Source organism: Oxyura jamaicensis, chromosome 15, assembly GCF_011077185.1.
Source record: "Oxyura jamaicensis isolate SHBP4307 breed ruddy duck chromosome 15, BPBGC_Ojam_1.0, whole genome shotgun sequence".
NCBI classification, from domain to species: domain Eukaryota; kingdom Metazoa; phylum Chordata; class Aves; order Anseriformes; family Anatidae; genus Oxyura; species Oxyura jamaicensis.
This window is the reverse complement of record NC_048907.1, coordinates 2,878,691-2,898,713: the sequence shown is the minus strand read 5'-3', so window position 1 is coordinate 2,898,713 and position 20,023 is coordinate 2,878,691. Positions and strand designations below refer to the sequence as shown.

The window sequence follows — 20,023 nt, the reverse complement described above, 5'->3', positions numbered from 1 at the left end:
ATTTCCTACAACAGGCAGGATGAGGAAGCACACTGCAGCCCTAATGTAATCCCTCCACTAAAAAGGCAGCATGGTTTCACTAGTTCTTCTCCCCGGAGAATAATAAATTCTTCATCCATGCTGTTCGATTCATGCCACACTCCAGGAAATCAAGTGTTCAGAGAAAAAGACACTTGAGCTGCAAAAGCACTCTGAGGGAAGGTAGATAGTCTATGCACTTTGCTAAAAGATCCAGGAGAGCTGAATCCAATCCTCTGTCAAGAGCACTGCATGGCCTAGAGCAGGACACAGCATGGGCTACCAGGAGCAACTACTGGGAACCCTAAATGAGTATCAGTTTGTAAAACCTGACCCGAGCCATTTAATAATGCCACCACTTCTGTTTCTTCATCGGGATTAAAGAAAAAAATGTGAGTGAGAGGAACTGTAACACGACTAAATCAAGAGTTAGTGAGAAATCAGGATAGATGGTGTAATTCAGTTATGAATAAACAACATTCCTTCCCTTAAAAACAAAACAAACAAAAAATAGCACAAAAAAAATAAGAAAACAAAACAAAAAACCCTTCAACAACACTACACAAAAGGCCTTCCCAAAGAATTATGAGAAAAGCCAAAGCTAATTTTTCCTCTTGAACAAGAGCACCATGGACAAAAGGCCTGAGGAGCTCAGTGACAGTCGATATGAAAGCAATGATTCAGAACTTCATGGAAGACTAGTCTGTCAATACATGTTAAACACAAAGCTATCACTTACGACTCAAGAAGCTTCTAAGAAACACATCACAATAGCCCAGGAAACCGGCTTTGACTACCGCTTGCCCTGTTCTGACACTCATCGCATCCCCCAACAGCCATTTCCAGTCCCCGAGGAAGACCCCGGGATGGATGGCGGATGGCTCTTTGGCTCTTCTCAAACCCCTCTTGTATGCTTAGGTAAAAGGCAAATGAATTGGAATTGGGATCCCAAGTAGCCTGTGGTCACCAATGCCAAAGTCCTGGGGGATTCCAAGGACTTTTGCACATCGTGAGGTGGTCAAGCAGCTAAGAAGGTAAAGATGGTTGCAAGGTGGCTTTCTCAGGAATTTCAGAGGCCCAAACCAAAGAGGCCTCATCTCATTTGAATGATAACTTCCCACTCTCTTTTCTCCCCCAAATCCCAGAATTTCAGTGTGATTTGAGCACCAATTTCTGGTGGATTGATTACCTCCACATCTACCTTCAATACTACTGAGAACGAAAGCCATCTCACGGAGTTTTAGGTTCTCGTTCCCACACCTTGTCACCAGGAGAGGCAGCTGTAGGGAAGAAATCTCCGAACGAGCTGTAACACAAGCGCACTTACTGCGATACACTGCCTCATAATGCAGGACTGTTTCATCCTGCCAGGCCCCCCAAACTTCTTCATGTCCTTGCAGAAGTGACACTCGCCGCACTCTGTCCGCAGGCACGCCTCGCACTTGCGGCATCGCGTCCTCCTCCGGCGTGCTCCGGCGGTCGTCCGGTTAGCTGCGAGCTTCACCGCAGAAGCAGTGCCCAGCTTCCCTTTGGGCCGTCCGACTGCCCTGTTCTGAAAGAGCCAGACACACAGGGTTAGTTGCACATCCCACTGAACACCTGAACTACAGAAATTCCTTGGGCAGGAGCTGTGCACGTCGCAGACGTAAACCCGGCAGATGTATCAGCCATACGCAGATGGCTAATACCCAGCAGATGCACGCAATCACTCTTCGAGCTAAAGGAATTCTGTCACCTTTAGAGGGAAAGATGCATCGTAAAAAGACAAAGAAACCTAGACACAAGTGAGAAATGCCAAATCTATCGTAAACGCAACGCAACAGGAGGGCACTGCGAATCTGTTTACGCACAACTCAGTGCAGGACTGAGTCCCAAGTGATGTTCTTGGCTTAGGCCAAAGATACGACCTGTGCCATCGCAGAGCTCTGGGCTACGGAGCTCCTAGGACTGTGCCCAGGTTAAGTCAGGTCTGCTTTCCTCCTTCGGAAGAGTCCAAGGAGGCAGCAAAAGTAATTCTGAGGCTAGATACAGCAGGGAAACGTTCAGCAACAATGGCTCAAGTCACAGCAATCTCCCTAAAAGAAAAGTACAAACTGCTGCCAAGTGATAAAACAGGAACTAAACCACAAATACTGCAAAACCCCTTCCAATGTAGCTCCCCTCCTGTCCAACACTAACAAGTGCTCAAAACCAGAGCACTAACTGATGCTGTGCGGAGGCTAAAAAGGGCATCCCGGGTCTAGATTTCAATGACCATTGAGGCAGAAGCTAAAGGAACATGAAAAGATTTTAAATGATGAGGTTAACTGCAACGTAGTCACTCCGGATATCTGAATTTCACGTTCTAATGAGAAACTCCCTGTTCAGCACAGGAACACAGAGCTCAAGCCAAACGTCGCTAAGTTCAGCATCATCGTACGGGGTAATTACACACCAATTGGTGTGGCTTTCTTACCACTGACAGCTTTCACCGTAAAGATGACAGTAACGGGCCTGCAGAGCTCAGCTGGCTCAGTATGTGTACAACTTCTCCACTTTCTGTGCCCCCCAGCACACAGAGGCCAGACTAACCAGTTTCACTTTCTGTTTGTGCTGAATTCTGGGCAGTCACCAAGGCAGGAGGTTGGCTACAGAAAGCCACGCACAATTTCCACTGCAGCTTTTAAAAGAAAGGGCTATGGACTGCTTCCCCAAGTGTCCTACTGTACAGTAACCCTGGAAAAAAGGCACATGGGCGAGCATTTGACCTTCCTCCCAGCCATCCCAGCAAGCCCCCAGTGATTTAGGATGCAGCAGAGCACTGGTACTCGAAGAGCCCCCAGCCCAGGAGCTCCGGAGCTGGGAGAGCAGAGCAGCACGGAGCTGGACCTCTCTGCTTCCTCTCCCACAGCCCCACTATCGCAACCGAGGTGGGAGCAAGCAGTACTCAGCTGACGACGTTACACGGATTCCTGCGAGTTTTTAATTACGCTCCTCCACAGCAGTTTCTGTTCTACTCGCCAGCTGAATCCCGCTGTGCTCTGTGAACGCAGAGAGGTGTAGCTTCCCATCGGAAACTGCACTAGACACAGCTTTCAGATCAATTTCAGACACTCTAAAGAATAAATATTTGCCTTTTAGACCAACATTGCAGCCTCTCAAGGCTAAAGGCAGCTCTGGCAGGACTGGCTTAGCACCTAGATAAGAGATAATTTCCTTCCTCAGCATGAATCACCCCTCCACTCTCTCTATTACAGCCTCCTTCCACCAGCAAAGGAAATGAGAAAAACGAACCGAAGGGAGTAAGTTCAACTGAAATACATTCAACAACCCGGGCAGCTCCCGTCTGCCAACAGCACGTGGAAGGCTCTGCATTAGCCCGGCTCCTTCCCACTAGGTTTGAACACGATTAAGTTTTTTAAGAGGGCAAACAGCAGTTACAATGCCGTCAGAATGGTCTTTTTCTAAAAAAAAAAAAGGCAATCTCTCCCAGGGAAAATTCAAACTTGGTGCTTTTCCCAGCCCAAAGGCAACTCCTGATTTTGCCACAGTGGCACAAGCCAAGCCCCAGTTCTGGTGACTGTGTGTTGAGCACAAGGACACCAGAAAGGCATTGCTCAACGCAGAAATGGAGAATCCTGATTTAAAAATAAAAGAAAAGAGGCCGGCAGGTGAAGCTGTAAGGACAAGAGGGAAGACAGAGCACACCACACAACACAGATTTCCTCATAAATCACCACCACGCAGCGGAAAGCAGCCACGCAGAGCTCTGACCTCACCGAACGTAACGGATCTACACCGAGCCCTCTTCAGTGCTCTTCAGGAAACCCAAGCAACTGGACCAGCTGGGTTTGTGCTCACTTACCAACCCAGCAGCCTCGATCCACCCCCGTTTCCTACCAGGATGTCCCGGTCCCAGCCAGCGAGGCTGGAGAGGCCTGGCAGGAATTCCCACTCATATCCAGTTTCACGGGGCTTGAATGCGGTCGCTTTATAAACCTCAACAGAAGAAAATCTGGCCTGTGGGGTTGCTCTCCTAGAAAGGTGCCGGGATTCAAGGGGGTAGAAGGAGCCTCCAACACGACTTGGGGTTTATTTAGCACGTGGCAGCCAGCCAGATGAATTCCAGGTTGATGCTAGGGAAGAGATGCTGCAGGACAGCCAGCTCAGCCTCCAGGCTCACAGTACAGCAGCCCTGGTAGCTAACCTGGGTGGAGATTTCCTTCTCAGGGGCTGCCCAACTCCATGCAGAGACTCAGCACCCTCCCAGGATGACTCCGTGGTGCTGTCCTGTGAACATGGGGCAAGCGGCAGGCAGCCACAGCTGTCAGCTGTCCCAAAAAGAAGGCTTATATCATACCTGAAGACATTTTTTCCCCTATTCATGCAACAAACAGCAGAGGGTCAAGACAGAGCTGCCTGAACTGCTACCAAAACTGATCCCGTGTGTTCTCTGGCACCTCCACAGGATCTGTGCCCGCACCTCTCTGGCCACAGGAGAGCCTCCAGAAGAGGAGCAGGTGGATGCTGAAGTGATGCCGAGCACTCTCACAGGCTCCTAACAAAGGCTCTGCAAGCAGCTCCCGAAACCTATTAGGATAAATACACTCAATACCTACTTCTGTTACACCGAGACCTAGAAAGCTGGTGGACTTGCAGTGCCCTCTGAAACAAGATGCGTTAACAGGGCATTCTGCTGGCTTTTCCCCCATATTACCGCTACGCAGCACACAAAGGTAACCACACCAAGCAAAACAGAATGCTCAGAGCTTGCTCCTGCACCAGACATAGCACGACCCGTACGGCACCTGGGTACTGGGAGCACGTTTTGGCCATGGGATGCAATACACTCTGACCTCCACACTGTCTGCAACAGAATCACAGCTTTGTTGTTTACAGCAACACGCTTCTGACCTTCACAGCTGCAAAGAATAATTCAAAAGATCTCAGATTAGCAAATAATTACCAAATCAAACTTTGGAGACAACCCTTCAAGAGCTATCAGCTGTAAATGCATCGCTAAGTGGGTGCTGATGTTCCCCAACTGCTATCCCAGCGCTGACCGGGCTCTGCTGGAGTTGTCACCAGGCAATTTTGCATACAAACGCCTCTGCTCTGGAGAGGAACATCAGCTGACAGCACAAGCCAGTCCGGGAGGAGTCCTGGCCTGCCCTAAAAGCAAGGCTGACAAAGCCTGTAGCCCAGACAAGCATTTCTGCAAGTGGGCATGGGTCCTGCTCCACCACCCAGCTTCAGCGACCTGCCTGCTGCTGCCAGCAGCTCTGCACCACCACTTCAGCCTGAGCGCCTCCAGAAACATCCAAGGGCATGTGCAGTGCCCTTCTGGGACCCCAGAGCACTTCCCTTCCTACCCAAGTATGATCTGAACAGCTTACGTATCCCGCTGCGTAAATCTCTCCAAGAACAGACATCTTACAGCTGTGGTTTTCACTGCTCCGAGGTGCTGTGCCACATACACGTATCCCTTCTGCTCGCAAGACCAGGATGGTTTCCTGCTGTAGCACGGGACAGATTCCAGTTATGCTGATTGCGGGAGTTCGACCAAATCCACACAATATCAGCTCCGAGAGGAGGATCTGGGACTTGAGGGGCACCAGTCCGGTGCACAGACCTCTCTGTAAGGTATTGCATCCTGATTTAATCTCTTCAACCCTAGCCAGAAACCCTAACCAGAGGAAGGAGGAAGAAAGGGCAGGATGATGTGGCTGCAGGCATTCGGTGGTGACACGGAGGAAGCTAGTTTAAGACGGCAAAAATCAGGCTGATGGCCAGTAACATCCTTAAAAGCCACACGAAGCGAAGAGCACAAGCCAACGCCACAGACTCAGTGCATCTGCCTACAACCTATCTGCCCCAAAGCGTACACGCGCTAACTCAGGAGATCTCCGTTTTCTGAGTGGTGATGGTCACATCACCCATACGTTCCTGCCGGGTGGAGGTGGCCGGCCAGACAGGTTGTGGCCCAAGCCCACCAGTAAGGGGCACATCGGGGTAAGGGATGGCAGAGGAACTTTTTATTTCCCAACCAAACGGGAAAGTTTCTACCTTGCAGGTTCATTGTCACGTAAGTAACACTCCACCAGCCCTCCTGCCAACGCAGTGACGTTGTGCAGGGCGTGATAAGCCGGCACGTCAGTGCCAAAGCAAGTGCCCCCATTTATTTTCCTCTGGTGGTGAGGAGGCAGAAGTTAGGCCTGGAGGGTGGAATAAGACACACTGGAAAAAATATGCGTTTGTAGATAAGCTGCATCCAAAGTAGGAGCTCTTAAAAATAAAGGCACCAGGAATCTACACAGCGTTGGGGCACATCACGCAAACGCAGCTTCTCATCTTTGGAAGAAATTCCACCGCCTGGGAGCGTTTTTCGCAGTCCGGTTACACACACAGCTTTTGTGGGACCAACCCTCGGGGTCAGTCCAACAAAACCCATCGTATTTCTTGCCCCTAGCATGAAGGACACACGCCTGGCACGCACCTTCCCAAGCCCCCACTGCCAGCATCGGCTGCCACTTCAGCGTGGTAAATCCTATCTGTGCTCCTGCTGGAGAACACGGTGGGCTTTACCTGCTTAGTTCAGACACGGGCTAGGGGAAGGGGAGAGGGTGAAGGCCAAAGTCAGAAGAAACTGACTGATGAAAATCCCCGCACTACCTGCACACAGGAGCTGTGCCGTTCGGCTACACCCGTAGAGTTGCAGTTCCACCTGCTACGTGCCAGGCACCATCCCCGTGGCACAGGAGGAGAGATTCCATGCAAAGGCTGGTGGCTCTCCCATGTTATTTTTTGTTATGAACTGTTAAGATACAGAAGTTCTGCCAAGCCTCAGGTTTTAGAAGAAACAAAGAGCCTGGGGACACCTCCAGCAGCGATCTCACAGGTACGATGTAGCGGAGACCGACTCGCTCCCGACTATCGGCTCCTCACCAGAAGCACGTAGCGATCGCACCCAGAGCGGGAAGCAAACAGGACAGGCCTGGCGTGGGGCAAAGAGAAAAGGAAAGGGGCCGAGATGCTTCACCTGCTGGGTCTGGGAGCCGAGCAGTGACGGGAGCAACGGCGCAGGCCTGCACACTCGCACCACCCACGGAATTAAGCGAAGGCTTAATAAAGTTACTCCTCCTAGACTCGGCTGAGGTTCCTGGGCGGTCACTACCCCAGGCCGGGTGGCACAGCCCAGTCTCTCTTGACGCTTCCACGCTGGATCTGCCACCATGGGGAAAACCCGGGGCACACCGCTGTCCCCCGGGCCCAACTCCTGCAGCCCTGCTTTCTTGGGGAAATTATAAAGAGAAGCGCAGTAAAGTTGGTAGGGACGAGATGTGGGACGAGGGCAGACTCAACACCCGGCCTACGTACCAACTTGTCTCTAGAAGCAAATTATGAGGTGGTTTCAAAGAGCAAAACACCTTGAGTTATGAACAAAAATAGTGAGTTTGTGTTTAAATTGCGTACACATGTTTAATTCTACTCCTGGTGCATTTTTAATTGCTTAGGCAGTTCTTAGAGAGTAAAAGGCGCAATCTAGAACGCGTGTTCTGGATTATTTTTCACAGATTACTTCATAAATTCAAAAAGTTTATTCTCCTTTCCCCAAGAGGGAAAGGGAATCCTTCAGAGAATAAACCCTGGGAGAAGTAATAAAAGTTCTCTTTCCATTTTACCACGCATCCTTCCCTTTATTCCCCATCCCTGGGAGCGGAACGAGGAGGCTCTGCCTGGAACCACCACCAGGTAAGCGGGCTCAGCACCACGCTCCCTCCCGAAGTCGCGCAGCCCTCTCGGCGTTTCGTGAGGTAAAAAAATAACGAAATAGGCTCCGAATAGGCTCGATCGGGTGCTGGAAGCTGTGCCCCCCCCCGCCCGGGTGCGCGCTCCCCGGCGGAGAGGGGCGCGGGGCCCTCTCGGAGCTGCCCCGCGGCCCGGCCCGGCCCGGCCCCGCCGGGGGCTCCCGCTCCCGCTCCTCCCGGGGCCGCCGCCACGCCCGGAGCCGCCGCCGGGTGCCCGGGGCCGAGCCGAGCCGAGCCGGGCCCGCTGCCGGCCCCACATTGTTCCCCGGCCCGGCCCGGCCTCCTCCTCCCCTCCCTTCCCGCTGCAAACTTCGCCGCCCGCCCCGGACCTGCTCCGGCTCCGGCCCCGGCTCCGGCCCCGGTTCGGGCTCGGGCTCCGGCTCCGACTCGTAGTCCTCCTCGTCGGCGCTCGCAGACATGGCCATGGCTCATGGTGGGCCCAGGCGGAGCCGAGCTGACATGGCTGGAGCGGCGCTGCTGGCGGAGCCCCGCTCCCCGCACACACACACACACATGCAGGAGGAGGAGGAGGTGGAGGAGGAGGAGGAGGAGGAGGAAGGGGGGCCGTGCATATTCATGCCAGGCAGCCAGGAAGGGGCTGGCCCTGGCGGCACGGCCAATCGCGGCCCGCTCGCACAAAGCCGGCCTGCGGGGGACAGCGGGGGCAGCCCCGGCACCCCCCGGTTCCCCCCACGGCAGCGGGGCCCGCCCGGCTGGGGCCTGCCTGGGTGTGCCGGGCCGAGCCGAGCCGGGCCGGGCGGGGTGCGCGGCGCTGCACGGGCTGAGGGAGACAAAGGAGACGCGCTCGTAATGCCCGGCTCGGCTCCGGGCACCCCCCCGGCGCTGGGATGCTGGGGATGCTGCCCTGCACCGCTCCGAGGGGCCCCGGAGGAAAAAGCCCCGCTGGGGGTTGAGATGGGCACGGCCGGGAGCTGCCGGGGAGCCATAGGGCCCCCACGGGCAGCGCCTCGGATGCAGGAGGCATCCTCGAAAGCGTGGTGCCGAGGGTCAAGGCACGCAGGCCCGAAGTAGAGCGCTGAGAATTGAATTTCCCATTGCATCGATGGGCCCTGCTGCTTTCAGGGGAAGTCCCGCTTCCATTCAAGTTGTTAGGATTTTGCCTCTGGCTCCTACGCCCACAACACAGAATTAAACATGAGATTAAATATTTGCATGTGCTGAGCAACCGAGAAGCCATAAAGCAGCAGATCTGATGGTCTTCACAGCAGGATTTTTGCCCAACTAGTTTCGGCTCGGTTCCCTGGTCTGCATCACCACGTGGCCACATCAGCCCGGCGGTGGCCGGGCAGAAGAGGCAGCAACAGGCAGGAGCTGGCACATGAGCAGCGATGCTGCCTTGTGCCTTTGTGACGCTCTGGCCCCTCAAAGCCTCACCTCCCAGCTTTAGGTAACAAAGTTCAGCCCAGCTTTAAACACAGTTACAGGTGACTGCTGGAAAAGCCAAGCGAATGGTGTTGTTACATCCCTTCCTTATTGTGAATACATTAAATATCCATTTCTTGTTTGCACATCTGTCCTCTTGCCAAATCAAGCTCACATTATGGGTAAGCGATGGGATTCTCCCAAACCCTGCTCGCCGTGATGCCAGAAGCGAGGCCTTTACGTGCGGCTCTCCAGCGTGCCACGGGCTACGTTCAGCCTGTCTCCTCAGGTTTCTCTCTCCCCCATTGTGCTCGTACACAACCCAGAGCGGGAGCAGATGAAAGCTGAGGCACGCAAGGCATGTGCCTAAGGCCTTGGCTTTCAGAAGCACAAGGTAGTATCAGAATCCAACATTTTCAGGAGGAGAGAGGGAAGGGGGGGATGCGTTTCCCGCTATAGGCCTACAAAGGAGAGCTTACAGATACGAAGCGAGGATAGCCGACACGCTTACCGCAGTGTTTGTGGTTCGAGCAGTCAGCCTCCAGCAGGGGCAGGAGAACAGATAACATCAGGAAGGATATGCCGGGTCCCACACCTGCCTGGGGCAGGCCGAGCCTCCAGCCCGGGCTCAGGTTCCACGCCAGGCTCCCCGCTCCACGTTTGGCTCCACAATCCAGACGGGAGAAAAAAATCCCTCGTGACATCCCCCAAGGACAATCCACCGGTCACACCGCGGTGAAATGTCATTCATGGCAAATTAAATCATGGCATAGATCCTCCTGCTGATACTCGCGTTAGCCCACCTGGGCTGCAGCAGGTCGCTGCCCTCAGTAACCCGCATCGAGCCGCGCTCCTCAGCCCCCCGCGAGCGTGTTCCAGTCTGCCACTTGCAACAGCAACACAACTGACGAATTAGCTCTAATTACGAGGCCTGCGTTAACCACTGAAGACGCACGCGCCAAGATCTCAGAGTGGTTTTCAAATGCTAGGTAAACTTTGCAGAGCTGGCATTTAAAAGAAAGCAAGCGGATAGGATATGATAGAAAATAACAAATTGGGAATCAGTGGGGGGGGAAAACGCTACAACAAAATGAACTTTTCCGATTGTAATTGCTCTCTGAAAATCTCATCTTGCACAAGAGCAGCTAAGCATTCAAAGATATATTTAATACACAGAAAGAACTATTAAAAGAGCATTTTCCAGCTTGATCCTTTCGGCTTGTCTACGCTGGAGAACAGTAAATTACAAGTAGTGAGCAACCCTTGTGCGAACTGCTCTAGCAGCGCACATTTCACTACCCCGCTCCAGCTTACAGCGGTTCAGAAAACAAACCAAGCAGTACCGACCCCAGCCATGCCCGTACTGGCGTAACTGTGCCCGTACTTCAGCTTCGTGTGATGTAATCTGCGTGATGTAATGAGGAATAAATAACATCCTAGACTGAACCGCTGAACTAGCCGTAACGAAAACTGCATGACAACAGGCAGGACTTCCTACCCTGAACTGCTGCGCCGGTTGCGCCTCTCCTGAAGTCACGGAAGTCTCACCAGTACCGCCATCTCCACAGAAACCACTTACGTTGTCCCAAACCGAGACAAGAACCCCAAGTGAAGAATAAGCGGCAGGAGGAGGTGAGTGCCAAACAACCGGATTTCATTCTCATGCAAATACCCTTTAGTAAAACCCAAGATGGGCACGGACGGACGGACTACAACGTGCACTGTGTGTGCTTGCTCTCGAGCATCTCCAGTACCCACAGATTTCTGCTGTTGCTATCAGTGCTAAACAGCACCCGTGGTTGCGTATGACGTGCTGAAGTTTATGATTCTACGATTCCCAAGTTGAGGTGAAAAAGTTTGCAATACAATACAAATAGACCTTTGATTTGAACCTTCCTTTGAAGCTTGTTACGTTTCTTTATAGAATAATTGTATTTTGCTGATAGGAGAAAATTATTTAAGAGGAAACAGTTTAGGGAAAAAAAACACATGCAAAATTGGTTTATATGCAAGTTCTTGAAAAAAAAGATCTTGCGATTTGAGCTTGTGCTGCTTTCTGTAGGCCAGTGTGTATGTCTTTGAAAAGCAAACCCATTGAGATGCTTACGAGTCAGCTTCTCGACCTGTATCAGAATAAAAAAGTTACCCAATAGCTTTCTAAGGATCATTACTTGGTGCAAGTGTCCATTTGTATGATATATGATCCTAACTGTTGGGGCTGGGCAAATTTCATAACACTTTTCCCAAGAGTTCTGGCCAATATTTCAGTCATATTCTCAACACTGTCAGAAACAATCTGGCAACCTTTTGTCTTCAAATATCCATCTCGTGTCTTGATCTTACTACTTCCCACTATTTATTTTATCTGAACTATGACATAAGAGTAGTCATCAGATGCACTGAGTATCCATTGCAATCTCTTTAATAAACCATCCGATTGATCAACCTGAGATCAAATAAAGTAACTCAGGATGAAATAATATATTGATTGCTCCCTCCACATAATGCCTCCTGCACGTACTTTCTAGCCAGTCGGTATCTAAGACACGAGAAGCAGAGAAGGCAAGGGCTGTACAACTCTCTTGAAGGCTGACAACCTCGGGCTCTTACAGCCTAGGTGAGGAGCAGCACACGAAACAACAGGAGCCCAGACAGAACGTGCTGGTGGCAACTCATATCTTTCTCAGAAGCCTTATTTAAAAAAAAGCCATCCCATCATCTTAAAAGTATAGTAAGACCACAGAAAGTGTGCTGAAACACTGGCTTCATCTGCCACGTAAGGCAAAAGTTCCACATCTTGGGAACCTGCTGATACGTAACTGAGGTCTTCTATCTTCACAGCGTCAGGTTTGTGGAAATGGACAGGTACCAACAAACAGTTCCTGAGATCCGGATGTACAAATTTACTCCCTACATGAGAGCCATGGCACGATGGGGACTATCTGCTGGGAAATGAGGGAAATCCTGCCGTGCTTCCTTCTTCCACAAATCCTTGTATCACGGAGTGCTCAGCTCCAAGAGCCACGTTCTGCCAGTAAATCCAAAAACTAGGCTCAAAAGGAGATAAGAAATGACTGCCACGCTGTGGAGGAACATGCAAATAGATGTGGCTCCTAGCTAAAAGAGTGGATTAACCAGAATATGTAACCTGCTTTCCTTTAAGTGGCTCTGCACCCTCGACACACAGCACAAAACGCTCTCACTGAGACAATCAGTTGTGTCCGATGTCTGGCAGCAGCTCTCAGACCTTGAGACCAAACCCAAACATTTAGAGGCAAACAAACGGTACACTGAAACGTAAGCAAAGAAAGAGCTCAAGTATATTTTTCTTCCTGAGAGCTCAGGTGCTCAGCTGTCACCTACAGCCCCTGTTTGGATTTGTAGGGAAACACGCAGGACAAAAACAAGCAAAACACACTTAGCTGTGTCTCAAAGCTGCTTCGCTTTTATCAGACCTTCTCTATTTCTTTTGTTAGATTTGCTAATTTTCAAAAAGGAGAGCGCTTCTGTGCCTCTTAGATCTGGTCTACCAGTGCCTGCAGGAAAGTCATAAAGTTGAAACAAGACCTCATTTATATTCTCAGCAGACTTTAATTTCAGTGTGCTATGGAACTAAAAGGAAGCCATCTTCTCAGGGACAGAACATACAATTCAATTCTGTTCTGAAAAGTGCATGCAGGATTAATGTCCATAATTGCGCAGCACGTACCGTGGAATGACAAACGCCTTCCACATTGCTCTGCCAATGTGCTTCGATCCAGAAACAAAACTATTAAATCTCAGATACGTAACTCAAGGCTTGAATGGTTTTAATGTCGGGGTGGGGGAGAGCCTAAGGATGCTCAAATACTTAATCAGATTCCAATCTTAGCTTTCTGTTTGGTTTTGTTGGCCAACTCGGCAAGGCATGTAGTACAACTCCTGGTGATAAAATCAGAGGCCCATCAACCCATTTCACATGCACCACATTCAAAGAAGGTCTTAGGACTAACGCAGCTTTTTCATCAGCACTTTTACTGCCATGAAATAAAGAGGAACTGGCAATCTTGAAAAATGGCAGTCAAGACCTTAGTTGGAAAAAATTGATGTTACTGAATATTCTTGCATGTGTTGGAAGAATGACAATGGGAAGAACACATAAATCTTCCACTATGATACCTGGAGCACAACAGTTTGAAAATAGAGATGTCTGCTCATTTTTTCCAATCCGTTCAAATTTCTACTCAGAGCCAAAATGGCTCTAATTTACCTGTTTGATGTATTAATCACATAAAGGCATCGGTCAAATTTCAAAGCAAGTGGCTGAGAGTTGATAAGAAGGGAAAATATTAAGTCAAAGATGGAAGATTAAGAAGGTGCTCATTCAAGTCCTTGCTATTTATAATTACTCCCTGAAGGGACACAATATTTCAAGTACAGCCTCTTGAGGTGAGAAATAATCTGTCAAGTCACCAGGCAAAGCTTTTAGAAGAATGCCGAGGCAATATAAGCGAAGCTCTTTGGGGATATTATGTATGATACACATCCACCAAACCCTGAAACTCCTCTGGCCGGCGTGGAGTTCCCACAGAAATGAATTTGTCTCGAGAACTAATGTTTGGGAGAGACTGAAGCAGTGCTCAGAAAAATAAACAAGCCAGGCAAGGAGCTGCCTTCCTCACCAGCGCTGCCCCAGGAAAGCAGACATTTGACAGAAGCTCCCAGGAGCTTCAGCAACTCTTACTCCTTTGTGCAGAACCTGAGGAAGTCTTCGGTGCTGGTGCATCAGGTTTCTTCCTGCTCCCAAGTGTTCTTAGCAAGGAAAGGGTTTCGTTTTGTATGTGTACAGCTACTGTGGGAAGTCCCCCTTAAAAAAAATCCCCCAGACCTCAGCTATGTGGTTTGGTTTCTTAATGGATTTGTCAGGAGCCAGAACTGGGGTACCCATCTGAATACATTCCAGGGCTCTCCCACCACATGGCAACTGCTAGTGCTACAGTGTAAAAGAACAGAAATTATTAAAAATTATTTAAATCGCTGATTCCAATCACAATTGAAATCAGTAAAGAGAAAAACAAATTTAAATTGATTTTAATCTGTAATCTTGATTTTCTTTTGTGCTTAAGTTACTTTCTGGCAGAAAAAAATATTAGCATCTGATAGCTATCAAGAAATGTCTGATTTGCAGTAGATGATGAACTTTATAATCAGTACTTTTTATCAACAAATAGGATTCACAATACCCACGGATTTGTATATGCAAATCCTGCAGACTGTGGGCATTTGTAGCTGTTTGACACCTAGCAGAGTTGAAGCACTGCTGCGTGAGATCACTTCAAACACCTTTAAACTGCTGCCTGGCAAGGACAAAATGTGACAGTTTAAATCCCGTTTTCTTGCTCCTGTGGCACTGGAATGACTGATGTAAAACTTGATTTGAATCACGACCAGAAAAATACAAAGTTCAACAAATTACACAGAATTATTTTGGTGTCCTTTTTTCCCCCCTCCCCCTTCCTAGCTGTTTTCCTACGCTATAAATACTAAACTAACAAATCAGTCTGTCTTTCCATGCTTGCTTTTGTCAGTTTTTGCTTTCTCACCTGTTCATATTTTCACAGGAAGTACCCTGAATGGCTCTCCGAGGGCTGCTCTGTCCTAGGGGATTTGCCACAGGTTTCCTGCTGCTGCTACGAGGAATGTAGCTTTCCTGGTGGTAGCCCCCGGGCAGGCTCCTGAAGCTGATGCTGTTTTGATGCTGTGCCATTTATACGTGCTCAGATCTGTTTCAGACACCACTCCGATTGCTGGAACTAGTACCTCAGTGCTCATGCTGCTCTGGGTGGAGCTGGCTTAGCAGTAGCTACGGTAGGAATTCTTCATGAGCAAGCAAGTAAAAACTAGAAGGTTTCATTCAAAAGTTTTCAAGAACATTCTTTGTCCACCTAGCACTTCTTCCTCTGAATTGAAAGAAAACCTGATGTAAATCAATGCTCAACACTTTGAAAAATCACAGTGGTGCTAACCACAGTCAAGATTTTTTTTCAAGTTTAAGTTTACCCAGCCTCTTGTATTTGTGCTCTCTTTCTTTCTAATTTCTACACACATTCAAATTTGCTGCATCTATTAGTTCTCAGACCATTTAAATACTATTTCTGGCATTTGATGCCATGCACAAAGTTGCATATATGTTCATAAAACCGGAGTCATGCATAAAGGAGCTCTATTATTAGACACTGGAAGATGATCTTCCCTTCCCAGCATTATTCATGTGAAATACCAAGAAGAGAGAAGTTTCCTTGCTAGAAAATGGCAGCAGACACGTGCCAAAGAACCATGATGGGATTCAGATCCAGACAGACTATCACTGCCCTTTATTATTTAAAATACAAGCTATTCTGAAGAATCTAACACCCTTCTCATCACCAGTCTACTTTTTGTGTGTCGCGTGCCGTTTACTTCAGACTATGAGCAGCGATCAGAAACCTTATTTCCAGACTAAGTTTATTTATGGTGTGTTTCTACTCACTTGTTCTCATGCCAACATTGTCCGCTAACTTAAATAACTCTTCTCCTCCCCTGGTATTTATATTCCCCGAAGGACTTACACATAGCAATCATCTCCCCCTTCCACTTTGTTGTGCAATGCCGAACAAGACATGCTCTTCTGGTCTCCTCTCTAAACATCACATCTTGAACACTAGATGTGGTTCTGGAGTCCCATATCCGCCCTCATCTCAAAACCACCTGTAGTGGAACTAGAATAGAGTGATAGGGATGATCAAACATATGGTATGGTTCGTGTACCACAGGATATTGAAGTTACTGGTGGTTTTCAGCTTGTTTTTCTGCTTTTCTACGCGGAAATTTATTAAAAAACACGGTCACTGTTACAGGATGCTATGGCTAGCAGGAAGATCAACAGGTTCCACAAATTATTAGGTAAATTTACAGGAAAAAAACATCTACCAAGGGACAGCAAGACAAAGCTGATGATACGACCTTCTAGCTTAACTGTGAAGTTAAGCAAAGGAAAGATTGCTCTGCCTGCCCTGTTCTTACAGCCCTCCTAACAGCTGAGACTGGCCACTGTCGAAGCAGGACGCCGCGTACGAAGACCGCCTGGTCTGACAGAGCATGTCCAGGTCACTGCTTCCTCACCCATTTTGCTTAAATCACTTTTTCTTCCTGATCCTCACGCACCAGTACGTAGCTACAAACATTATTTTGTATTGCAATTGCAGGGAAGGGGGTTTAAAAAAAATTAAAAAAACATAGTTTAATTAAAATTTTGATCTGTAGCATTTAGTAATTAATAGTATTCCTTTAAACAGGGATATTATCATTGCTCTATGGTACTTTTCAAGCATCTTCTCTTAAAAGCAAGAAGTAACAATTACACGGAAGAAGCGGGTGAGCAGGGAGCTCAGAAAACCAGCCACGTTCTCCAGGGTTGTTAACCAGCCACTGGAAGTTCCAGCTTCATCTCCTGCTCACAGCCAGACCAACACGTATTTGGACACTTGCTGTCCTTACACATGCAGCGGCTTCAGGTTTATGCCAGGTAAAAGAGACGAGAAGCTGATGCAGTCTGCATTTCTAACTCTTCACAGAACAGCAGAGTCCAAACACGTTTTACTTCTTTACAGCCGCTCTTCGCAGACAAAGATCTTTATCACAATAAGAACAGAAGGCAGTGCCACCGAGTGTAATTACGTGCTCCTGTAGTTGACTGTTGTCTTCCAGAAAGAGGAAATGGTTTGAAAAAATACATGGTTTCTGCTTGGGCCATACTACGAGCTCCTTTAATAAGCTGTTAGCCCTAATCCCCGTGCAGATGAAATGGTTTTCTACCAAACTTTCTGCTGAAGGTTTCACAGATCTTTACAAACAGTAATTTCACTTCCCAACCTTCCAGGGTGAGAAGCAGCAGCAGCAGCTACTTGGAAAGAGCTCTGGGAGAGGAGAGGCGCCTCTTGCCTGCCGCATGCAACCCAAGAAGGCTGCAGCAGAGCTGGGAGCAGAACGCAGACCTTTGCCTCCCCTTTTGTACGTTAGATGATCAAATGTCACCTACTTGTTTTAGCTCCTCACCAAAACATCTGACCGATACTTCTGTTTCTTTTCTCAGCGAACACCATTTTTGGGAGAGCTGCAGAAAAACAGACAGTCCCAAACGCCTTTAGAAAGGGTAGGCGTGAGCCATGGATGTGGCACGAGGGGAGCACAGCACGCGGATGGGACTTAGTCGAGTGTCTTGCCCATTGCCTTGTCCACTGTGAACTGTGATTCGAGGTGAGCGAATGTTTCCTTCCTAAAGAAACAGTCTTCAAACAACGGTTTTGTAGCACAGAACCGCGCACGCTGTTGGCACTCACATTAACCATGTGTAAAAGAACCTGTGAGTTAAATCCAAATAGAAATATTATTTGCTGCTTCTAAAATCACTCAGGTTATGAGGCATGTTCTTTCAGAAGCAAGTCAGCATAACTAAGCAAGCCCTTTCACAACGGGGGTTATTCACATCGTTGTTTGCTGTCCTTTCCTTCTTTGAGGATCTCACCTTAGTAAGAGTTTTCTACTCTGCTCCACGTTTCCCTTCTTCCATCTTTTCCATACTTGTCTCTCTCCTCATCCCGCTCTCTTGCTGTTTCTAGCCTCTTCCCTTCCTTTCTTTACAGTCATTTCCATTTTCTTTGAAATGTTTTGGCATTTAGTGCCAGCTTTATTCTTCCTTCTCCATCTGCTGCTCTTGTCTTTCTAAATCTCTTCTGGAGGCTTCTCTTGGGAGAAAGTAAGAGACACGTTTTTCGTTTATTGCCTCCTCTTTCTGCATTCCATTTCCTTTCTTTTACTTTAAGGACTTGCAATCAGACAATCCTCCTTTCCCGGGAAGCTGGTGCACCAGTTATATCTTCTTACCCGCCCCACAGAAGCCAGTCCCCTGCTGTATCCTATCTGCCTCCTCCTTTGCACCTCAGTACCTCCAGAAAGACACTGAAATATTTGGCACTTCTCCTGTATACTAGGAGGGCCATACTACAGAAACCAAATTAGTGCAGGGCGTTACTCCCCTGCCTCGTGCTCAACGTTTGTGGAATCTTCCAGCCGTGGAGACCTGCTCCACCAGCTACAATCCAATTTTAAAGGGAGTTTCCCCCTCCCTTAGGGGTTTCTTCCCTGTAAAATCTTCCACTTCATTATCAGGACTTACAAGGAACAAAGGAGAAATAATGAAGCTTAACCACTTACACCATTGCTTTTATACAAATTTCCCTTACATTGTTGTTCCAACGTATTTTAATTTGGGGCCCAAAGATGCATCACTAAGACACGTCCTCTGGGCCTGCTCACTTGGCCTCGGCTTCCAAGGAGGGAAATAGCTGTGGTCCGAAAGGTGATGCATGCATTTGTGCATCAAAAGGCAGTCCAACAAACAACCAACTCCTTTTGCAGAACATTCAGCCGTATCTGTGCGTACCTTTGCAGTTAAGCATAACACCAGCTGATTACTGATTAAAATAAGTATGAATACTATGGGAAATAAATGGTTTTTCTTTGAAAATTTCAAGCTAAACTCTGACTTTCTATAATTTTTCCTCTTATTTGTGTGGTGTGTATAACTGTTTGTTATTATAACTTAGCGCTAGGGATGATGCCTTTAAAAATGTCTGCTTTCAAAAAGGCTGATGGAAAATAAGCACCAGAAAGTTAAAAAAAACAAATACACATAGACAAATATGCAGGCAGCAAGATGGGTTTTGCAAAAAGGAATGAGATGAAAATCACAAAAAGCAGAATCTCAGAATCTTTTACAGTTAGTTATGTTGCCAATGCACAGAAATAAAATATAAGAAGTGAGACATCCATCAAGGATTCCAAAATAAAGTGAACAAGAACATGAACAAACACCAAAGCTTATGAAAAAAACCCTCCAAATATGAAGATCCTTGCTTTTACCACAAGCTCAAATAATTTCAGCACAAGTCAATTGTTCCTTAGTTTTGTTTTATAAATTTCACACACCAGTTTCCTCTGGTCCCTGAGCTATTTTTTTTATTTGATATTTGAAGTATACTTGGCTGGGGAATGAACAGCAGCTATCAAAGCAGTGGAGTGGAGCACCTGACATCTATTCCTCTCAAGGTTTTTCAACAAATCGTTGTTTTTAAACAACTCAATGCTTTAAACACAATGCATGCTCCTGCAGATCTACTACAAAGTAAAAGGGAAATACGCATTTGCACCTGAAATGCACCCAGCTAAAAGCCAGAAATAAGGCAGAAGCAGGATCTCATGCTCCCTTTGCTCCACTTGTCCCTAGCAGCTGCTGAAGTCCATGGTCTCCTACTCCCCAGCTGAAACCAGCAAACTCTCATGGCTCCAAGTGACTATATGCAGAGCCACAGCAAGTACACCAGCAAAGAGAGAACAGGGAAAATAATTCACTCACAGTTAATGATTTGAAAGTTATTTACAATGATAATAACAACAGATTTTCAGATAGAAGCCTGATTAAAGTTGACTGACCCTTTCAGGATTCTAGAGAAATTATGTATTATAAAACTAATTCAGTGAAAAAGGACAGTAAAAATAGAAGCGATGAGACATCATCCAAATAAGCAAAGCTGCTTTTACAGCACGCTGAATAACTGGAGTGTGGTAAACATACCACTGTTATAAATAACAGTCAGCCTTTTGACATTAGTCTTTAGTTAATTATTTCAAACTCTTCATGAGCATTAATGAAGCAAACCTCCCTGTTCTTCTGCAAAGAGGAGAGAATTACTCCCATATATAGGAAGAAAAATGAAGGTACAGAGACAAAAAACCCTCCAAAGTTAGTGGAAGATGTG

At 47.9% G+C, this 20,023-nt stretch overlaps 1 protein-coding gene across 21 annotated transcripts in view; it reads right to left on the bottom strand.

Moving 5' to 3' along the window:
* KDM2B (lysine demethylase 2B) overlaps window positions 1–20,023 on the bottom strand; it is a 107,743-nt gene that overhangs the window by 15,973 nt on the left and 71,747 nt on the right. For all 21 annotated transcript variants that reach the window (XM_035340555.1, XM_035340551.1, XM_035340553.1 and 18 more), the window contains one exon: window positions 1,346–1,570. In XM_035340555.1, the coding sequence (XP_035196446.1) occupies window positions 1,346–1,570 (225 nt within the window). The remainder of the gene's footprint in view (window positions 1–1,345; window positions 1,571–20,023) is intronic.